The 24,164-nt window shown below is 31.6% G+C and overlaps 1 protein-coding gene across 5 annotated transcripts in view; it reads left to right on the top strand.

Annotated features, from left to right (window-relative positions):
- The window catches only part of LOC132738136 (sodium-independent sulfate anion transporter-like), a 44,665-nt gene that overhangs the window by 4,435 nt on the left and 16,066 nt on the right, over positions 1-24,164 (top strand). For 4 of the 5 annotated variants that reach the window (XM_060725590.1, XM_060725593.1, XM_060725588.1 and 1 more), the window contains exons 3-7: positions 10,876-11,119; positions 18,950-19,052; positions 20,198-20,402; positions 20,878-21,043; positions 21,440-21,494. In XM_060725590.1, coding sequence (XP_060581573.1) covers positions 10,896-11,119; positions 18,950-19,052; positions 20,198-20,402; positions 20,878-21,043; positions 21,440-21,494 — 753 coding nt within the window. In that variant the 5' untranslated portion in view covers positions 10,876-10,895. Of the gene's footprint in view, positions 1-1,335; positions 1,473-10,875; positions 11,120-18,949; positions 19,053-20,197; positions 20,403-20,877; positions 21,044-21,439; positions 21,495-24,164 lie in introns of those variants that run through there. The other variant, XM_060725592.1, reaches the window with a different exon arrangement.

The following is a 24,164-nucleotide window of genomic DNA, read 5'->3' as shown; positions in this document are numbered from 1 at the left end:
CAAGTTGACCATGTTTATCAACAAAACTGTTTGTAAACAGGGTCCAAATATCTGCTTTATCAAATTTAATTGTAACTAGGGGGGTAAATTGTTTATGTATTTAGACCCCTCTTCTGCATTTTTTCTCTACTCCATTACTTGAGACAAGGATGGGAAATTTACTCAGAAGGGGGTTATAATATAATCAAGTTATCAGTGCTTGTGATCGGCATTGATGATTGTTCAAGATAACAGTTGGCTTTATCAATATCTTAAATATTTTCGAGACATTGTGAAGTATTCTAATTATTTAATCATTTTGTAACTGTTTACAGAGACTTCTTAACCTGTATCGGATGTATAATGATAATTGATGTATGAGGCTCTGTTGTTATGTTAAGAATTCTAAAACTTTATAAACGAATGGTTTCTATTAGATAGGACAATCAATATTTTACACTGGACATGAAAACTAAAATATTTACTTAATGATGTAATAATGATCAACTTTCTCTATATGAATGTTTCAATATATTCACTGAGCTAAATTACATTTATTACATAAACCACACTACAGAAGTAAAGTGAAGCCATTTAATAAATACTTTAACCTGACATCATTTGTGTCATAATTGTTAGCATTACACTATAGGCATATTAGTGAAAAATTTACCTATTATATTGTATGTATATCTATGATCAACTCATGGATTGTAAATTCAATAAAACTTCAATTCTTCCTTAAATATTTGATAATCTGAATTCTGAATTTAAACTGATGATTTGGAACAACCATCACTGAAAAATAGTAAGATAAAGATGTTTTATATATTGTAGTTTTTACATGTAACTCTTAGCCTTGGCATAAATCTGTGCTGTTTGCTATTCAGTCAGTGCAATTATTGAAAAAGAATCACTTGAAATGGTGAATGGTTTTATCTGAATTATCTGCACAAGTCCCATTTAGATACAAAGCATGGTATTAGCCCCGGTTAACTTGAAAAATTTTCACTATCAGAAAAAATTATAGAATAACTTGAATAAATGTTATAGTTAAGCTCTATGATCCAGTTTACTGTAGTTCTTTTTCTTTAAGACACTTAAAATATGAATATCACAAAATGTTTTTGTATGAATTTAATTCAGTCAAGACATTTAACATTTTACAAAAGATTACAATATTTGTAGATGAACTGGATCCTTCTAAATGCCACATTTTGAAATTTTGCTATACATGTATAATTATATGTACATGTATGTAAAAGAAAACTCCCAAGCTGTTACCTATGTTACATGGTAGAGTATTTGTTTTTTTATGACATGTTTTTGTCAATAAAATGATTTCTTCTTCTCAAGTGTAAATTCAATTTGTATTTACAATTAATGTATCAATGAAAGCTTGATCAGCATGTTTTAAAAGAGTGGCAGCTGCATTATATATTCATTCACCTAAAACCTATGTATTTATTTTGGAAACAACATTAAAACATAAGGTACGTAAGATTTTTTTTCTTTTTTTTTAAAGACATTTTTGCAGCTTATTCTTTTGTTAAATTATTTTTTATCCAACAATTTTGTTCTCAAAGACATTTGGTACATTGGAGTAAGCTATCTAAAAAAACATTCATTTTTAGCTTGAAAAAGGTTTTTTTTGTGATGACTGCTTGTACTTGGCCAAAGATGCCTAAAAGGAAGTTTAACATGGTTACCCTGCAGAGATAAGAAAGAATGAAACGCTGCTGCATATAATAAGTCTTTCCATGTTTTCCATTGAAGCTTTGGTTAAGTTCATTTGAGTTTTAATGCCTAGCAATTGTCAGAAATGGTAATGAGAAATATGGATGCCACTTGTGTGAAACCAAGCCAGTCTGTACTCCTATTCAGTCTGTACAGTGTTGGCTGCTCAAATTTTATTATTGTGACATTTACTTTCATCACAATGATGACCATTTTATTTATAAGACTATGAGTGAATTGCAAATCGGAAACAAGACTTTATTGTTTACCCATATTCAGCAGGGTGATATTATAAAGTTTGAGCATACTACCTATGACATCACTGTTTATATTTGTTTTCATAACTGGAACAAATTGAGTTAATATTATTATAACTCTTTACGTCAAAGTAACATGATAATTAAGTATATATCAGACTCCATTTTAATGTAAACTATGTGAGTTATCACTATAAATTGTTTACATACCATTAATATTTAAACCTTCGACAACTTTCATGAAATGATACAGAGATTATTCATGACGTTGAAGAATTTATCATGACTATATTACATAAATGTAAATAAATCGTATGTCTCTTTATTGCATGGTATTATTATAACCTGGTCTATCCAATGAACAAGGTCATGTGGTATACAGACTCAAGGTGATGCTTCAGTAGTCATTGCAAAGCATATCAACTATATATCGATATTGGATGACAAATATCAACGATACACCGATATATCGTGATTACCTATAATTACTTCTTTGTCGTTTACTTTCATACCTGTTAAAAACATGCTCTTTTCAGTGTCTTGTTTATAAAAGCCCATTGCATGACTTTTTCCAGACCATTCTATTTTTGTCATGATTCAGATTGCTGTGAATTATTTCCACTATATAACAACAGCATAATGTTAGATAATTATGGACACCTGCTTCTGTGTATGTTTTGGGTGAAATTTTCATAATTTCTAGACATTTAATTAATTAGTCAAAATTATTGATTTTTTGAAATGTGTATCTATTATTGATTGACAGAAAGATATCAATGATACATCGATATTGTTTCTATCGATGACAGCTCTATGCTTTAGTAGGAGTAGTAGTGGTAGTAGGTTATTTTATTGCTAATTAAGTAAAAAATATGAACTTGTGATTAATAGTACATTTAAAGTGACATTATGCCCATATAAGGGTATATAGTGAGTGAACAGGTAAAAGTCAGAACATTTGTCAGAATTCCTTTCAATTTTATAATTTACTTCGCATGAACAATAAATTACACATGTGGCCCAAAGAAATTTATCTAAATATCTATCAGAATGTACCAGAAACAGTCAATTTATAAAAAGAGTGGGGCAGTCTTTTTATATTTAAGGCAGGGTATATTATATTCTATCCAAAACTTTTTCAAGTATCAACTGTTGGTCAATCACTTTTATAACAGTCAATCTTTCGAAATATGTTGTCAATTTAGTTCAACTTAACGATGAAAAAATGAGCATTAAATGTCACTTTAAAAAAAATAAGATCTGGATCATAGAGCTACTATACCATTTATTTATGTCTTTCCAGAGCTTCTCATGATACTTGTTGAGTTCCTAATGCCATGTTAAATATTTTATATAGACTTGTCAATCTTTCAGTCTGGACAGTACCATTCATTATTTAAGGAAATCTCAAAATAAGTACTGACCAAAAAGCTAAAGGGTGCAGACCATGATTAGACAGTACATACAAAAGATTCAATAAGAGTTAGAATATCTCAAGTATGTCCTTTTTCCAGTAAAACAGTCTATTAACTAATAATAAAAATGAATACATTAATTATTTGAGTCCAAGAATGATAGTCATTAAAGCTCCTTTGTTTTATCTGACCACTGTGAATGATCTAAGTCACATGATCATTAGATGACCACATCATGACATATTTAAGGATCTACAGAGTTTTTCATGGAGTGGTCATAAACGTCTGGTTTTGGTTACGTTTAAATTATGTCAACAAAATGTTTATGTTGACAGTAAAAGGAATATTAATGACTTGATCAAAATAAATTGTAGATTTGAATGATATGGGTTGGGTTTTTAGTCATTAAAGTTTGTTACAGAAAATGATTAATTTAAGAAATTATTTTAAGATCATCAAAAAAAGACAATCAGTTTTTATAAATAACATTCTTCCAGTAATTTACTGGTGTACCTGAAGAAAAGTAATGCACTGGACTTTAAGCCAGTATTCCATGCAGAATTTAAAATGCCAAGCTTAAGCAATTTAAAGGTCACTTGCCTTCCACTTTTTTTTCTACAATTGCCTTTAATTTTAAACCATTGAATTTTGAACAACTTATTATATGATAATTTCTCTTTAATCTTTAGCCTGCTGGTGGTAAATGATTCTGTCCATGTGGCCGGTTTACTGATCAAGATTTAAGCTGGCTTATCTGACGGTCTGAAGTCAGTGTTTGCTATTCATGCAGTCAGTCTGTATTTTGAAAATAATTCCCTAAAAATGATGAAATTTAGGTTTTGACCAGATTAAACGTATTATCATGGCAAGAAATGGTTATAATTTATAATATCAGTCTGAATAATTATGTTGCGATAAGAATATGGCCCGTATTCAGAAACGATACTTAATCTCAATCTCCACTCAAACTCACGAAAGGTCACCTAAAGTAACGTTGGAGTAGACTTACGGTAAGTAACTCACAATGTGGAAAGTGATATTGATTTTGTTTACTCAACCTTACCTCTCCTGAGGGTGACTTCAAAAGTTGGCCAATCGGTTTTATTGCATAACATCACTCAATATACATTGCAAAAGTGTAACAATGTCGTTTAAAAAAATGTGTTTCACCGAAGTGGAAAAATTTTGCTAAAGAATTAATTATTAATAATCTTAATGTAAAAGAAAACAAACAATAAAAAAAAGGATTTTAAATAATTATATGTTTGGAAAATCAAAAGTAAGAGGAGAAAATTAAAGAGAATTTGATAGTTTTCAAGTAGTAAATGCCAAAATAGCAAAATAATGTCGGAAAACCTGAAAGACAGGACAACAAAAAAGGAAGCTAAAGAAAGTAATGAAAGACTATAACAGGCATTAAGAACTGAAAAAAATACATATCAATAGCGTTAACTTTATTTTTTCTGTCAATGAAAACTTTTGCAATATACACAATTATATTTTCTTTTTTTAATCATCTTATGACATTTTAAATGGCCCATTATGCCTCAGAAATTCTATCAATTTTATTTCTCAAAATTTCAATTTTTGCAAAGGGTATAATCGTATTGCATTATCATTTTGTTTGGAAGTCAAAATACTACATTGATTACATTTTTCTACCATCATTATACACATTACTGCACATTAAGTGCAACTATAAAAAGTTTTTAATTATTTTTCTAAAGAATTAAAATAGAAAGAGGCATAACGTGCCTTTAACAAGACTGTTTTATTTAAATCTTTGTCGTTGGTACAAATGTATTTGCAAATATAGAATCTTAATCTTTTTAATATCCTAAATCAAATTCAATGATTTCGTACATAATTCCTCCCAAAAAACAACATGAAAAAACAAACAAAACAACCCTGTTTGATTGTGATACTGGAATACCTAACAACTAAAGCTGTAAATAATTATACAGCTGCTATTTAAGTTACAAACAGGATCTATTTAGTAATGAAACACCATACTCGTTTAGTTGAGTGTATTTTACATAAATCATGCTAAACAAATGTTCAAGGTATTGTTTTGCTACGTGGAATTTGATAGTTTTTCCTTATTAGTTTTTCCTTATTTTTAAATACTCAGATTTCATCAAAGTTTGCTTTATGCCATGCCAACATTAAATCGGTTAAATGCGTAAAAACCCTTCATTTTTTGCTATACACTCTTAATAGTTCATACTACTTGTATCTTTGAAAATCAAAATTTCTGATAAACATAAATTTAATGAGATCATCTCTATTCCTAAGTATCTGTATTTCAACATTTATTTCCTAAAATACTGTCAGTTCGCGTATATGATGCACTTAAATGTACGAGGGTTGTCCCAAAATGTCGTAGACTACATTATTTTCTCTTCAACCTGACGTCATAACTTATTAAAATTTACCAGGTATCTTCCTTGGTCATTTGTTAATTAACCTACTGAAAGTCAATAGCCAATATATTAGGTAACGCATTTTATTAGGGTTTTATATTTAACAGTACAACATACCCGGAGCACGATAAAATATTAGTCAGTGTTGAGAGCATGCTTCTTAAAATAATGCCTTTAACTTCCAGCATAATAATAATTATGGGAAATACATTCATGTGGAATTACCTCATTCATTTTTACGTCATATCACCAACAGACGTTTATGTAACGTTAATTTGAAAAAGTCTGTAGCAAAATACGTAACAGCAGTGCTATTTTGAAAACGCCCAAAATGGCGGCGTCAGATGAAAATGCGGCGCAACGCAATGTCACTGATTACTATGTTAAGTTGAAGAAGCGTCCAGCGTTAATTGACAACATGGAGAACATTATATTTTATCAAGATAATGCACCTTGCGATAGATCTAAGGAGACACAGATTGAACATGATGTGATAGGTTTTCAGAGACTTCCGTACGCCCTAAGACTTTGCTGTGTTTCTTTATTTGAAATCACAATTACGAGGTCACATGATCGAAAACTTCAGCGAACTTCGCCAGGAAACTCAACTCTGCGAGTGTTGAGTACATTGAAGCAGGACTGTTTTGCAAACGTTTATGATAAAATTGGGTTACCCCACACTGTCAGTGCTTCGCGAAACACGGTGAATACTTTGATTTTTTTTTTAAAAATGATATAACGTCATGACGTTTATGACGGCGTGCGCCGGGTATGTATAGGTAGCATTCTTTAAATTTTGATAACTTGGTCAATTTTGGAGGTATTTTGATTTTATTTTGCATAGACACACATCAAAGGTGTATTGACTTTTCCCTAGCTGGAGGACTCAATTGTATTATAATTGATTGAGTAACAGGCTTTGTCTACGATATTTTGGGACAACCCTCGTATATGGGACGAAATTAATTCAATATCAATACTCAAAACTAAGTGGTATTTAGTATAATTTTATTGAGGACACCTCAAGGTTACTAAGCCCCCTCCTAATCTCACAGATTCTCAACTTTCCTGAGTTCACTCGACACTAAATACTTTATAACCTGAATACCACTTTACTGAAAGTTGAGGACTGTCTTGACGTTAGGCAATTATTTAGGATTTACTCAATGAGTGTGAGTGTAAGTATCGATTCTGATTACGGGCCTATAATATTGCCGAGCTATTATCATAAAACAAATTTTTAACATTTTATTAATTTAAATGGAAGTTTTTTTATTGAGGTATTTAGTCAAAAGAATGTATATGCATTTAATATATAACATTGGTCTGTCTTAATACTTTAAGACTTAAATTGCAGGTCAAAGTTTGAAGCTCTTACATAATATTTGCCTTAATTTAGATTCCTGAATGTTTGAACGTATAATTTCCAAATGGTTTTATTACAATGTATGTATATTCTAAGTGTTCAACATATGCTATCCAGCCTAAAATGGCATACATCAAAGAAAATTACTTTTATTTATCTACGCAAGACAATTGAAACAGTAAATAAGGCACAACCCTTATGTCTTGATGTATTTAATGATATTATCAATATCAATGTTGAAAATTTTATCACCCAGACAATAGGTGTTCGAATGGATATATTATCACTTTGAGAAAATCATTTTATTACTCTTTGTTTATAGATGTTCAGGATCTTATAGATTTACATAAAAGATGTCCTAAAAAAATAGTGTCTCTGGAGATCACATACATTGTAATATATTAATAATTATAAAATTGATGTGTCAGATAAAAGTATATATTATGATCAAGAGTTTAAAGGCCCATTATGCCTTAAAAATGCAATAATTTTTGTTTCTCAAAACTATCTTTGGTATCTAATGTTACAGTCTCAAAAAAAACAAAAACTCCTTGTTAGGGACATAAGATTATTAATTTTTTTTTTTTAAATCACTGCCTTTATTTGATTGAAATAACATGCATTTTTCAAAGTATAAGATGACATTTTTGCTATATATCAGTGGCGTAGCTTCCTTTAGGCACTGTGCCTACACTTTTTCCTCAGAAATGAAAAATTAAATTATTACAAAAATGCAATAAAAATTTAAGGGTACTGTAAGGGCGGTAGATGTGTAGGTTCTAATTTTAGAAAATGACCTGTCACCTTATTTGAAAATATATCGAGTTTTATTTTTATAACAAAAGTGTTGCTGTGTTATAAAGTTGCTCTGTGGTAAAACCTATCAGAGACGGATAAAGTTTTTGACAATATAAAAGTTTTTTAGCGGTTCGATTCAAAATATAAATATTACAAGTTATGCAAGACCAGGATAGGCCATATCTAGATATCGGTAATGCTAGCTTTATACAACTGATGAGGAAGCAAAGCGATATCTTTCGAATGAAGCCTTGACATCTTTTCTTTTATATTCTCTTCCTTCTTAATGTATTATGATTTAATTATTTAAACGTTATTCAAACTGCATCTCCGTCAAATCTTGAACACAAAACACAAAGTAGAATTGAAACCTGGCAAGTTCATAAATTTAAGTCACTTTGAAGTAAACGTGAAACTTAATCTGTGTTATTACATAATTTTTTTTAAATGTATTTTAATTATATATTATATATACAAGTAACGTGTTCGAATACAATAATTATTATCAAATTCTGCATCAATTAACGTAGTGGTGTAGAGTGCTTTTAAAGCTAGCGATGCAATTCTTTTTTTATTTATACTTAGTTGAAACTTTATTTATTCATTAAATTGCACATAAAGTAACATTTACAAACATTTCAAAACAATGTAATCCAGACAAATAAAACAATACCTCTCCAGCTAAAGTAATTTTCAAAATAAAGATACAAAATTGTTGCGGATAGAATGTTAATAAAGCTCTTTGAAAGTACAACGAAAAATAAGATAATAATTGATTGTTGAATTATCACTATAGAGAGACTTAGGTAACTTGTGGAGATATTAGAAGAAAGGAAGAATGTAAGGAAAGACATGATTGAAAATATCCGATTCAATATTTCTTAAAATAAACAATCATGTAAATGAATATGAGCGTTCTGACATGCTAAGTTCATTCACACTGATAGTAATTCTTACAATTATGAAATAGATTTTTGAACATTCTGAAACTACTTCGCGCGAAATAGTTCATTCAAATTACAAAATAGTTTGATAATAAAAGCTATGTTCTATATATGTTTCACCATAAACAATAAAAAGAGGCTTTCATTCATGAATTATGGGAGCATTAAATCTTATTGAGAAAATGTATCCGATGCTGTTTGTGTGACATTAGATATTTCATCATCAATTGGTATTTAAATACGGATTGTCTGGTGTAGCAATGTGTTATTAGGTGTGCTTTGGCAGATCTTGTTGATCTTTGTTTTTATCATTTTCTAATCATATATTTAGACAACCTTATTTTGAATATTTAAATTTTGATATTTGCTTCAAAATTTGCATAAATTTATTCTTTTTAAATGTATAGTTCTGGATTTATATATCATTACCCCAAAGTTATTTACGGAAAAAGCTCTTTTTGCCAAAATGTTACAGCTAGTGGCTTTGCGTTGAGTTAGTGATATAAGTATGGTCATCTTTATATTGATGGAAAAATGTATCTAAAATGCAGCAAATATATGAATTCTCTTCCTTCAGAACATGCCTAAACATACCCCAGAATGCAGCTATGGCAATGTAGATTTTCAAAAATTTTCGGGGGAGCATGTCCCCGAACCCCCCTAACACAAGTGCCTACACATTGGTTTCTTTCAAGCTACGCACCTGTATATAAAAAAAATGTCATGTTATCCTTTGCAAAATGTGTGTTATTGGAAGCAATACATATATCTTTAACACTTAAGGCTGAATATAAATGTTAATTTGTATGAAAAATAACAATCAAACCGAAACAACAATATTCTCTAACATATTTGCTATAGACATATTACATGTATATCAAGTGGAATTTGAATTTTCATTTTTTTCCTAAATACATAAATATTAAATACATGTATAATTATATACATGTATGTTCAGTTAAGAACATTAAGTGTCTTTTAGAGAAATCTTTATCTTATCAGTATTTGATGTTCATATCTGGAGTATTATCTCACAAAAAAATGTATTCTTTCAAGTTTATTTATTGGAGTAAATAAAACTCTTTTTAAGTCCTAATGTTACATTTGTTTTGCTTTGATTTAAACAAAAAAAATCAACAAGAATTTATATCCTGTTTAATTAAATAAAATTAGGTTTACAAAATAAACAGACTATATTATATACTATAACAATGCCTGTTGAAAAATCTTTTGGTCTGTTTTCATGTCTTAATGAAAACTTAAAATTTTGAAAAGATATTGTTAGAAGTTGATTTTCAGTACTTAAAATATAGTAATATGCATCTTAAATTCAATTATCAAAGCAGAATGGAATTATTGTTTTACGAACATGGACAAAATATTGCTACTTGAACGAAATAATTATAAATAGACATTTGAATTTCTTTCACGAGAGACCTTCAGTTTGTAGTGCCATTATAAATATATCAAATAATGTGATATCCCGATAAGCAAAGACGTTTCAATCATAAAACTTTCGAAATCTGTTGATTTACTTAGCACAATACATCACCGGGACCTTTGTTGTGATGGGCCATGTTTAATAAACTATTTCCTTAAAATATACAACTAAGATAATACAGAACTTTTCAAACAATTTTTGCCGAAAATACAGAAAATTATCTAGGTCTCCGGTGAAGTATTTATTTTTTATGTGACATTTAAGCCTACCCCCCTATTTGTCAACACTTGTAAGGAAAGATTAAAGATACAGCGTTTGAAAATTTAAACTTAGTGACCCAAAACTCCTATATTTAGAAACACTCTTGTTCAAGATTAAACTATGTTTGAGTTAATCATTGAAACGAAATCTAGGCAAACACCTTTAAAGAGACATAGCTGATTAAATATCATTTCACTGTTACTTTGAAATATTAATTTTATTACCGTTGTTAATTTTTTTGTTTACGATTACAGAATGACATTGTTGATAAGGGATGAGTGGAGAACGGGAGCCTCTACTGAGGCATGCTGGGACATCGGGGAGGTCGAGAGGTTATAGGTCAGCGATGTCACCAATCGAAAGAAATGGTGATGATATAGAGTTTACTGAAATTTCAGTCCCTGAACGATTCAACATGAAGCAATACGTAAAAAAATGTTGTACGTTGGAAGCCGTTAAAGGCAAATTACCAATTACAAAATGGTTACCTAAATACTCGTAAGTCTTCATTAATTGAATAAGAATACCGGATTTTAATTCTTTTAATTAATGTGCGTGTGCATTTTTTTTTTTTTTTAAAGATGAATTAGGTATTAGTTAGTTTATAAATTAAAAGAAACTTAGAACATCCTTTTGATCTAAGGCATTTTTATTCAAAAACTTTTTTTGTGTGCATGTAATTATCATTTTATGATGCTTTTTTTATGATTAAAGTTTTTTTCTCTCTTGTCATTATATTGTTTAAAAAAATCAAATGCTTTCACATTAAATAATGGAAAAAAATAACATTAAAGATTTACGTTTTAAAAAAGAAAATATTGGCGTAAACAGAATCTATTGTATTTAAAGAACTTATATCAAAATTTATGATAAATTCTTTATTAAATGCAATTTTTATCAGAAATGAAAATAATAAACTAAGTGTAGTTTATTCTTAAGAAATGTATCATTAGACATTAGGTATAAAAAAATGGACTTATACATCTAGTAAAGAATAGTGAAATAGTTTACATATAGTAAAGGTATAGTTGTTTTTGTTGTCTTTTAATTACACTTTCATCACAATGTTTCATTTTCATGTATATTGACATTTCAATTTTAATATGGACAGTGGAATAATGTGTAAAGTTACTGTATGTACAATGTAACCAATTGATGTATTACTAAAATATAAAAGAGAAAAAAATAATATTTTAAAACATTTGTATTATTGTTCAGATATGAATTAGTTCACAGATTTGATCAATTATTATTTTAAAAATATTTTGCTCTCATATTTTTTTTCATAACATATTTTCCCTACTTATATAAAAATAAATAGGAGTAGGAAGTTTTTGAATATACGGTTATACTATAAATTTTTATCACAAAACTTAGTACAATCATTGTTTGTCTATATTGCATTGTACATGTACTTACTTGATTTAGGTACTATATCATCATTCCTTTTATAATATTGACAAATGCACTGTTAGAACCACATTAATATGGCACTTATAATAAATCATCAAAAGTATTTGTTTTAAAAATTGCTAATCAACAATGTCTTCAAGTGTCCTAACTTATTATTTCATACTTTATGCTAAACAATTTTGCTATTAAGTGATGTATAAATTATAGAGAGATGAGTACAAATTATAATGATAATTGATTTTCTATAATAAAAAGTACTGTAAATGGGAATTATTAAATTTCTTCAGATAATTTATATGCAATTGCTGCTAATGTTAATCTACATGAAATCACTGGGTTTGTTTTAATAAACCAGGGTCTTTCAAATAGAAATTATATTTTGTAATTGTAAATTTATATTTTAGTTATATCATCTTAGTAGCCTTGCAAAATCTTTTAAAATGAACAACGGAGCAAATCAGTTACAATTTTTATGTTCAAATTTAATAAGTAATTATCCAGGTTTTTTCTCAGTGTTTTTATTACATGTTTACTGAGTACTTTATGTAACACTATGTTATGTAGCTATTTTATTTTAATAGCTAAGAATCTTGTTTTTTTTTCTATTTATGGTCTTGTATTAATAAACCTATTTTAGCTTATTGAATATTTATTTGTAAGGAAACAAACTATCTAACAAATAGATACATACATCCTTGAATAAAGTCCTATCATGTAGGTAATATATGAATGCTGCTTCATTGTCATGATACACCTTTTGAAGTACATGTACATACATGTATATCAAATATTTCACAAAGCATTATGTCCGAAAATTGTTCAGATAAATTAAAGTTATTATATAAAACCTGAAAGAACATAAGTTAACAACCATGATCTATTACCACAAATTATAAGTTGGTTTTGTTTATCTGAGTTCATAGCTGAATTTACTACAAGTTCATACAATCAAATTATTTTTTCATTTGTAATTGGATTAATGTTTTAGAAATTCTGAAAAATATGGCAGATAATTTCCAACATAAATGCTGGAGGCTGCACCATATAGTGCAATCTTTAAAGAAAAACAGTGTTTTATTAAATCATTTAGAGATTTTTATGCCCCCATTTCGAAGAAAAGGGGGTATATTGCTTTGCACTTGTCGGTCCGTCGGTCCGTCGGTCCGTCGGTCCGTAGACCAAATGGTTTCCGAGTGATAACTAAAGAACCCTTAGGCCTAGGAACTTCAAACTTGGTATGGTGATTAGTCATGACCAGTAGATGACCCCTATTGATTTTGGGGTCAAGGGGTCAAAGGTCAAGGTCACATTGACCTTGTAAGCAAAAACGGTTTCCGATCAATAACTAAAGAACTTTAAGGCCTAGGAACTTCAACCTTGGTATGGTGATTGGTCATGATCAGTAGATGACCCCTTATTGATTTTGGGTCAAGGGTCAAAGGTGAAGGTCACATTGACCTTGTAAGCAAAAAACGGTTTCCGATCAATAACTAAAGAACTTAAGGCCTAGGAACTTCAAACTTGGTATGGTGATTTGGTCATGATCAGTAGATGACCCCTATTGATTTTGGGGTCAAGGGTTCAAAGGTCAAGGTCACATTTACCTCTTGGTAAAAATGGTTTACTGATCAATAACAAAAGAACCTCTTAGACCAATGGAACTTCAACTTGGTATGGTGATTGGTTATGACCAGCAGATGACCCCCTACTGATTTTGGGGTTAAGGGGTCAAAGGTCAAGGTCACATTTGACCTTGTAGGTAAAAAACGGTTTCCGATCATAACGAAAGAACCCTTAGGCCTAGGGACTTCAAACTTGATATGGTGATTGGTCATGATCAGTAGATGACCCCTATTGATTTGGGGTCAAGGGGTCAAAGGTCAAGGTCACATTGACCTCTTAGGTAAAATGGTTTCCGATCAATAACTAAAGAACCCTTAGGCCTAGGAACTTCAAACTTGGTATGGTGATTGGTCATGACCCAGGCAGATGACCCCTATTGAATATTGGGGTTAAGGGGTCAAAGGACAAGGTCCACATTTACCTTGTAGGTAAAATGCTTTCCAATCAATAACTTAAGAACCCTTAGGTCTAGGAACTTCAAAACTTGGTATTGGTGATTGGTCATGACCAGCAGATGACCTATTGATTTTGGGGTCAAGGGGGGTTAAAGGTCAAGGTCAAATTGACCTTGTAAGTAAAAAGGTTCTGATCAATAACTTAAGAACGCTTAGGCCTAGGAACTTCATACTTGGTATGGTGATTTGTCATGACCATCAGTCAGATTACCCCTATTCAATTTTGGGGATCAAAGGGGTCAAAGGTCAAGGTCACATTTGACATTGTAAGTAAAAACAGTTTCTGATCAATAACTAAAGAACGCTTCGGCCTAGGAACTTCAAACTTGGCATGGTGATTGTCATGACCAGCAGATTACCCCTATTGATTTTGGATCAAGGGGGTCAAAGGTCAAGGTCACATTGACATTGTAAGTAAAAACGGTTTCTGATCAAAATAACTAAAGAAACGCTTCGGCCTAGGAACTTCAAACTTGCATGGTGATTGGTCATGAGCAGCAAATGACCCCTATTGATTTGGGTCAAAGGTCAAGGTCACAATGGACCTTGTATGTTAAAACGGTTTCCGATCAATAACTAAAGAACCCTTTAGGCCTAGGAACTTCAAAGTTGGTATGGTGATTGGTCATGACCAGCAGATGACCTATTGATTTTGGGGTCAAGGGGTCAAAGGTCAAGGTCACATTGACCTTGTAGGTGAAAACGGTTTTTCTGATCAATTAACTAAAAACGCTTATGCCTAGAACTTCAAACTTTGTATGATGAATTGGTCGTGACCAGCAGATGGCCCCTATTGAGTTTTGGGTCAAGGGGTCAAAGGTTAAGGTCATGACCAGTACATACTTGATAACCCTTATTAATTGTTTGATCACTGGGTCAGAAGTCATGCATAATAACCTTATCACATGACTAATTGGCTGCTGATAGGGGGCATACATGTTTTACAAACATATCTTGTTATCTTAATCATGCAATTTTTTTCCCTGTCCATTGTTAATATGAAGAAATTTTGATATCAAAGTACAAGAAGTAAGAAGACAGTGGAACATAGGCCTGGTCAGACTGCAGCTAGCCAGACTCTGTAATTTTGTCAATGATGACAAAGTCAAATTATTATCAATGCAATCATTTTAATACATGAATTATAATGGAACCATGTTTCAGGTCATTTTTTTGAGCCGCGTCACAACAAAACAAACATAATGGGTTTGCGACCAGCATGGATCCAGACCAGCCTGTGCATCTGTGCAGTCTGATCAGGATCCATGCTGTTCGCTAGCAGTTTCTCTACTTGTAATAGGGTTTGTAAGCAAACAGCATGGATCCTGATCAGACTGCGCGGATGCGCAGGCTGGTCTGGATCCATGCTGGTCGCAAACGCACTATGTTGGTTTTGTCGTGACGCGGCTCATTTATACCTTCTTTATATAATACATTTACAATTTACAGTTATTAGATTTACATACCATATATAACATAATAATATACATATATTGTTGTAATAGTAGATATTTTGAAATAATTAAAAAGGAGATCCAGGGAATTGGAGATCTTATTTACAAAAACACCCAAACCAAATACAATGAAAATGACAAAAAATAATGTTTTACATAACAAACATGTTGTAAGTTTAGAATGTCCTAATGTTTCATAATATATAACAAATGTGTTACCGTCAATACATCCTTTTGAAAAATTTATTACATTATTCATTGTATTTCATGGCTGTATGATTTTCTTACTTGTAAACATTAATGACTGAAGTTTTGTTTGCCATGTTTGTTTTTAGCTCACCTGTCACAAAGTGACAGGGTGAGCTTTTGTGATCGCTTTTCGTCCGGCATCCGTCTGGCGTCCGTCCGTCCATCCGTAAACTTTTACTTTAAATGACATCTCCTCATTAATCACTAAGCCAATTTCATTCAAACTTCATAGGAATGTTCCTTTGGTGGTCACCTTTAAAAGTTGTTTAAAGAATTTAATTCCATGCAGAACTCTGGTTGCCATGGCAACCGAAAGAAAAAACTAAAAATATCTTCTTTTAAAAAAGAGCTAGAGCTTAGATATTTGGCATGAAACATCTTCTAGTGAGTGTCTACCAAGTTTGTTCAAATAAAATCCCTCGGATCAAAATTGGTTCGGCCCAGAGGTGTCATTTTTTTTCACTATATATGCATATAGTAAAAACTTAAAAATCTTCTTTTAAAGAACTCAAAGAGCTAGAGCTAAGATATTTAGCATGAAACATTTTCTTATGGTCTACCAAGTTTGTTTAAATAAAAGCCCTGGGGTCAAAATTGGCCCCTCCCCGGGGGGTCATTGATTTTCCTTATCTGTGTATAGCAAAAACTTAAAAATCTTCTTTGAAAAAACCCAAATAGCTAGAGTTTAGATATTAAGCATGAAACATCTTTTAGTAAGTGTCTACAAAGTTTGTTCAAATAAAAGCCCTGGGGTCAAAATTGGCCCCGCCCCAGGGGTGTCATTTTTTTTCACTATATGTGTATAGTAAAAACTTAAAAAATCTTCTTTTAAAAAACCCAATGAGCTAGAGCTTAGATGTTTAGCATGTAACATCTTCTTATGGGTGTCTACCAAGTTTGTTCAAATAAAAGCCCTCAGGTGAAAATTGGCCCTGCCTGTGGGGGGGGGGTGAGATCATTGTTTTTCATTATATGTGTATAGTAAAAACTTAACATCGTGAAACATCTTCTAATGAGTGTCTTCCAAGTTTGTTCAAATAAAAGCCCTGGTGTTTAAACTGGCCCCGCTCCAGGGGCCTATATACAGGTGAGCGACCTCAGGGCCATCATGGCCCTCTTGTTTTTTTTACCTCAACATAAGTATGTTGCTTAATAAATTAGGTCATAATTGAAGGTTTTTTGTTAAGATTTTTATAAATCATAATTTATTATTTGGACAAAAATTATTTTATCTTAGTTTAGATAATTCCTTCCATTTAAGTGATACTTTAATGTATTTTTTAATTAAATAAGTGAAAATAAGCATCCAGGCAAATGCCATGTAATTATAATTATGCAGCATTAAGGTCAAAATTGATATAATTTGTCAATGAAATTGAATTGGACTTAAAATACAAGACAGATCTTTCAAGCATCATTGATAAAATCTTCATCACTTGAAGTATCATCTAATTCAAGTATCTTTCAATTGCTTTTAATTTTTTGTAATACATTTGTAAATAAGGAGAAATCATTTAGTAAGGGGAAGAATTATAAGCATTTTATTATTTCCTAACATGAAGAGTATGCAAAGAATTTTGCGTTGCCGTAATAGTATTTAGGTCATTTTTGTGGACATGGAATTATGCCGACTGGATTGTTAAATTTGCGCATGATAAAATGTGGGTTTTCATTTTTAATGTACCCACCAACAGCGCTATTTGAAGGATGATCAGACTATGTTATTATGACATCATAGTGTTAATTAGAAACACTGGACTGTAAGCATTTAGCCTTTCTGCTAATTAATGTAATGTTCTATATATGGCAACAATAAAATTTCACTTAATTTTCTTCCACTTGTAATTTTTCTGTGTTGTTAAAGCAAAACAAATTTCTTTCTTTTTTTACCTTAGATCATATTTGTTGCATGCAGTTTAATAAGTTAAAATAAATTAATTTTAGAGTTGGGACCATACATTTTTTTTTTTCAAATTAATTGCTATGACAATAGGTGAATATAGGAATTTATAATATTTTATGTCTCTCTATTTTAAGAGCATATAGCAAACAAGAAACAAAGCAAGTTTTTTTAAAAATGAAATATTTTTGTATTGCATGTTATAGATTATACCAATCTGGCATTTACTTTAGACATACTTTTACTGTATTTAAGTTATTATTTTAATTTCAGAGTTACAGACCCTTGTGGACCAGTAACTATATATAGGTTACAATGTATATTTCAGACTTACAGACTTGCAGTATGAAGGAGTTTGTTACTATATTTAGACTTTGGTGTATATTTCAGTCTTGCAGTATGAAGGAGTTTGTTACTATATTTAGACTTTGGTGTATATTTCAGTCTTGCAGTATGAAGGAGTATGTTACTATATTTAGACATTGATGTATTTTTCAGACTTGCATTATGATGGAATATGTTACTATATTTAGACTATGATGTATATTTCAGACTTACAGACTTGCAGTGTGATAGAACATGTTACTTTATTTAGACATTGATGTATATTTCAGACTTACAGACTTGCTGTATGATGGAATATGTTACAATATTTAGACTATGATGTATATTTCAGACTAAAAAACTTGCAGTGTGATAGAATATGTTACTTTATTTAGACTATGATGTATATTTCAGACTTACAGACTTGCATTATGATGGAATATGTTTCTATTTTTAGACTATAATGTATATTTCAGACTTACAGACTTGCAGTGTGATAGAATATGTTACTTTATTTAGACTATGATGTATATTTCAGACTTACAGACTTGCTGTATGATGGAATATGTTACTTTATTTAGACTATGATGTATATTTCAGACTTTCAGACTTGCTGTATGATGGAATATGTTACTATATTTAGTCTATGATGTAAATTTCAGACTCACAGACTTGCTGTATGATGGAATATGTTACTTTATTTAGACTATGATGTATATTTCAGACTTACAGACTTGCTGTATGATGGAATATGTTACTTTATTTAGACTATGATGTATATTTCAGACTTACAGACTTGCTGTATGATGGAATATGTTACTTTATTTAGACTATGATGTATATTTCAGACTTACAGACTTGCTGTATGATGGAATATGTTACTATATTTAGACTATAATGTATATTTCAGACTTACAGACTTGCAGTGTGATGTTATCAGTGGACTTACAGTAGCACTGACAGTGTTACCTCAAGGTCTGGCTTATGCCATTATTGCCGACTTACCTCAGCAGGTATTTTTGTTTGATACTTCCATTGTTGATTAATAAACATTTAGATTTTCTCTTAACATTTACCCCATGAGCATATTGTGAAAAATGGCAGTTTTCATTGAAAAGCCTCCTGTTACAAGTTCAAACTGCTATGAAAAATGTTTCAATACTGATGAAACTTGGCCCAAATGTTGACTATACCATAGCCTCTGTAACAGCATGCTCAATTGTAAATTTCCTGTTACCATGGCAACAGGGAGACGTCTCAAAATTGCAAAAAATCACTATTTTGCATTGTTTTTTTCCAATAAAACTGATTTCAAAGTGCTGCAACTTCTCAATGAATTGAGATAGAGTAAAGGCTTTTCAGCTTTAGTTACTTGTTACCCTAAAATCGACCTTAGGCCATTTTTAGCTTGTCACATGTGCAAAATTTTCTTGGCGATGAGGGGGACTACCGCCCCCTTCAAACCTCCCAAACATAAGGGGGCACATCCCCCTTCTGGCAACCCCCTGATGTAACATTTTGATGGGGGCGACGCCAATTAAGTGGTCACTTTTTTTAACAATATTTCTCAAACGAAAAACAGTGTTTGGGGCCTAAATAGGACATTTTGTCACTGTTTGAGGACTCAAAAAAGGAGGGGGGCAAAAAGCAGTCAAAACTAGTCTAAATAAGGGAACAGGTTAACTTGTGTCATTTCATTTAATTGAGGGGAAAATTATGCCCATACACAAAATAACACAATATCCCAATGTGAAGTACAATTAGTTGGACTAACTATTCAGTTGAAATAGTTCATTCATAGTTTTAGTACTGAAACTAACAGCCTGCACAAGTTCAATGGTGCAGACATGCAGGCTGGCCAGGCTTAATACTAGTTGTGATTTTCAACACAAGCATCCAAAAATAGTAGTTGCTTAGAGGTTAAGGTATCTGCCCCACAACACACTACCAAGTAGTGTTAAGTTCAAGCCTTACAGTATAGCTTCTCACATAATACCCATACTGGTTATTACCAGAAAATGGACTCGTAAATAATTAACATAAATTTCACATTTGAATGGTTTGCTATAAAATATCAAAAGTGCAGATCGATACATGTCATTTTTGAAATCATTATATTTGTCAGCATTGATTTTGAATGTGCATTCTTAATTTCCAGTATGGGTTGTATTCTGCCTTCATGGGTGTGTTTGTGTACACAATACTGGGTACTTCAAAAGACATTACGCTTGGACCAACTGCTATCATGTCCCTGATGACAGCAGCTTTTGCTTCCTCTCCTGTGAAAGATGATCCTACATATGCTGTGGTGTTGTGTTTATTTTGTGGTTCTGTACAGTTACTGATGGGAATACTTCATCTAGGTTTGTTTGTTTTGTTTTTATGACAATTTAAACACATGTTTGGTCGTATCTCGGTCATAGGTCCACCAAGCCAGTTTTCCTGGATAAGTAACCACTAATTATTAAAGTCTTTGCAAGAGACTGACCTGTAATCCCAGAATTTTTTAATCAGCTGTAAAACAGAAAGTGTTAGATTCTTTAAAACTATTTCATTGTCTGCTGATAATACTGTCCAGTAGCATACAAGAGCAAAGTTAAGAGCTAGGTTAAGATAAGCTCAAAAGTTTCATCATCATTATGCTTAAATTAACTCAAGAAGGCAAACTCAGACAATTTTTTTTCTACAGGTGGGAAAAATAACGTGTAAAACAGCTATCATGCTGTTACAGGTTCACAGGATCTATGCAGGTCAAACAAAAGCATGTATGTCCTCATTATTACTGACCATCATAAATATGTTTCTAAAAATGAAATTAGTATCAATATTTTTTTCCAGGTATTTTGGTAAATTTTATTTCCTATCCTGTGATCAATGCATTTACATCTGCTGCTGCTATAACTATTGCATGTGGTCAGGTGAAAGGCATTCTGGGATTGAAGGATATCCCTAGAGAATTCCTGCATATGGTGTATGAAACATGTAAAAAGATACCAGAAACCAGGTTTGTTTTTATAAAATTATTTGCTTTTGTAGACCTAAATGTACATTTGTAATCAATCAATCAATCAATTAATCAATCAAGGTCTTTTGAAAGTTGACTGAGTTAAATGACTTAAACTTAAAGTATTTTTGTTGGAAATAATGTTTTTTTTTTTGTTTTAAATACAAATAAGATTAATAATGCAGCCATTACATCTTCTATTGAAACAGTAGGAAAATATAAAGGCTCAGTTCTTGCCAGACGTCTTTTTGGAATAAAGAAGAATCAGAATGTTTCATGATTTTTATTTACTTTTTTTTTTCTTTACAAGCATATAAGACTGAAAATATAAATAATTTCTAGTGGAAGTATTTCCTAATTATTCATATATCACCTGTTGATACATATGCTTTACAGGGTATGGGATTTGACCATGGGACTTATATGTTTAATCATCCTATTCCTACTGAAGGTAAAGATTAATTTGAATATTAAGTTATTTTTTATTTAGACTACTTTTTTTGGCTACAATATCATGCCCTTGGCAGTTTTTTTTGTTCTCTGATCAATACAAAATTTTATTTTGACATTGAGGTACCTATAAAGTCCTTCTATCAGGTAAAGGTACCTGTGGTGCACCAGATAAGGATATTTATCTTTAAAAAGCTAAATGTTTGTAACAGACATGTTTCCTACTTTTGAATATAGAACTGTGCTCCGATAATGTAAGGTGCTTTTATAACAATGAATAGAATAAAGCAGCTAACAAAATAGATCCTTGATGGAGTACTTTGCAGGCTTACCTGGATCTTTGTTGCTAGCATTCAAAAGGAATTATAATATAAAAGATTTCTTCAAATTCTATTGTAGTAGTTGTAGGCTTTGAAAAAAAATTGTTTAGTTTATTCAAATTTGTTTTAGTTCAATTGTGTTGGAAGCTGTACAGTTGTTGAAACATTCTTGAAATTTGTTGTTTTTTTGTTAAAAAAAAAAAAGAAACTGTAGGAATCATGTAGTTATAAATAATAATTTTTTTTATTTATTTTTAGCTCACCTGACCACGAAGTGGTCAAGGTGAGGTATAGTGATGGGGCTATGTCCGGCGTCCGTCGTCGTGCGTCGTGCGTCGTGCGTCGTGCGTCGTCAACAATTGGGTTGTTAACAGTCTAGCAGTCACAGTTTTGATTGGATCATCATCAAACTTTGTCAGAATGTTTATCTCAATGAAATACAGGTCGAGTTCGAAGATGGGTTATCTCGGGTCAAAAACTAGGTCACAGGAGCTAAAAATAGAAAAACCTTGTTAACACTCTAGAGGCTGCAGTTTTCATCCAAACATTCTGGAAATTTGTCAGGAAGGTTGTTTTAATGATATCTAGGTCAAGTTCGAAGATGGGTCATCTCCGGTCAAAAACTAGGTCACAGGAGCTAAAAATAGAAAAAGCTTGTTAACACTCTAATAATTGGGTTGTTAACAGTCTAGCAGTCACAGTTTTGATTGGATCATCATCAAACTTTGTCAGAATGTTTATCTCAATGAAATACAGGTCGAGTTCGAAGATGGGTTATCTCGGGTCAAAAACTAGGTCACAGGAGCTAAAAATAGAAAAACCTTGTTAACACTCTAGAGGCTGCAGTTTTCATCCAAATATTCTGGAAATTTGTCAGGAAGGTTGTTTTAATGATATCTAGGTCAAGTTCGAAGATGGGTCATCTCCGGTCAAAAACTAGGTCACAGGAGCTAAAAATAGAAAAAGCTTGTTAACACTCTAGTGGCTGCAGTTTTCATCCAAATATTTTGGAAATTTGTCAGGAAGGTTGTTTTGATGATATCTAGGTCAAGTTCGAAGATGGGTCATCTCCGGTCAAAAACTAGGTCACAGGAGCTAAAAATAGAAAAAGCTTGTTAACACTCTATAGGCTGCAGTTTTCATACAAATATTCTGGAAATTTGTCAGGAAGGTTGTTTTGATGGTTTCTAAGTCAAGTTCGAAGATGGGTCATCTCCGGTCAAAAACTAGGTCACAGGAGCTAAAAATAGAAAAAGCTTGTTAACACTCTAGTGGCTGCAGTTTTCATCCAAATATTTTGGAAATTTGTCAGGAAGGTTGTTTTGATGATATCTAGGTCAAGTTCGAAGATGGGTCATCTCCGGTCAAAAACTAGGTCATAGGAGCTAAAAATAGAAAAAGCTTGTTAACACTCTAGTGGCTGCAGTTTTGATCCAAATATTTTGGAAATGTGTCAGGAAGGTTGTTTTGATGATATCTAGGTCAAGTTCGAAGATGGGTCATCTCCGGTCAAAAACTAGGTCACAGGAGCTAAAAATAGAAAAAGTTTGTTAACACTCTAGTGGCTGCAGTTTTCATCCAAATATTCTGGAAATTTGTCAGGAAGGTTGTTTTGATGATATCTAGGTCAAGTTGGAAGATGGGTCATGTCCGGTCAAAAACTAGGTCACAGGAGCTAAAAATAGAAAAAAGCTTGTTAACACTCTAGTGGCTGCAGTTTTTATCTAAATATTCTGGAAATTTGTCAAGAATGTTGTTTTGATGATATCTAAATCAAGTTCGAAGACGGGTCATATCCGGTAAAAAACTAGGTCACAGGTGCTAAAAATAGAAAAAGCTTGTTAACACTCTAGGGGCTGCAGTTTTCATTCAAATATTTTTGAAATTTGTCAGGAAGGTTGTTTTGATGATTTTCAGGTCAAGTTCGAAGATGGGCTATCTCGGGTCAAAAACTAGGTCACAGGAGCTAAAAATAGAAAAAGCTTGTTAACAATCTAGTGGCTGCAGTTTTGATTAAAATATTCTGGAAATTTGTCAGGAAGGTTGTTTTAATGATTTCTAGGTCAAGTTCGAAGATGGGTCATGTCTGGTCAAAAACTAGGTCACAGGAGCTAAAAATAGAAAAAGCTTGTTAACACTCTAATGGTTGCAGTTTTCATCCAAACATTCTGGAAATTTGTCAGAAAGGTTGTTTTGATGATTTCTAGGTCAAGTTCGAGGATGGGTCATCTCAGGTCAAAAACTAGGTCACAGGAGCTAAAAATAGAAAAGCTTGTTAACACATTAGGGGCTGCAGTTTTCATCCAAATATTCTTGAAATTTGTCAGGAATTTTGTTTTGATGATTTCTAG

The sequence above is a fragment of the Ruditapes philippinarum genome, unplaced genomic scaffold, assembly GCF_026571515.1.
Source record: "Ruditapes philippinarum isolate M1 unplaced genomic scaffold, ASM2657151v2 ctg4109_1_1_1_1, whole genome shotgun sequence".
NCBI classification, from domain to species: domain Eukaryota; kingdom Metazoa; phylum Mollusca; class Bivalvia; order Venerida; family Veneridae; genus Ruditapes; species Ruditapes philippinarum.
Note: the sequence above shows the minus strand (reverse complement) of the source record. Positions and strands in the feature narration are given on the sequence as shown.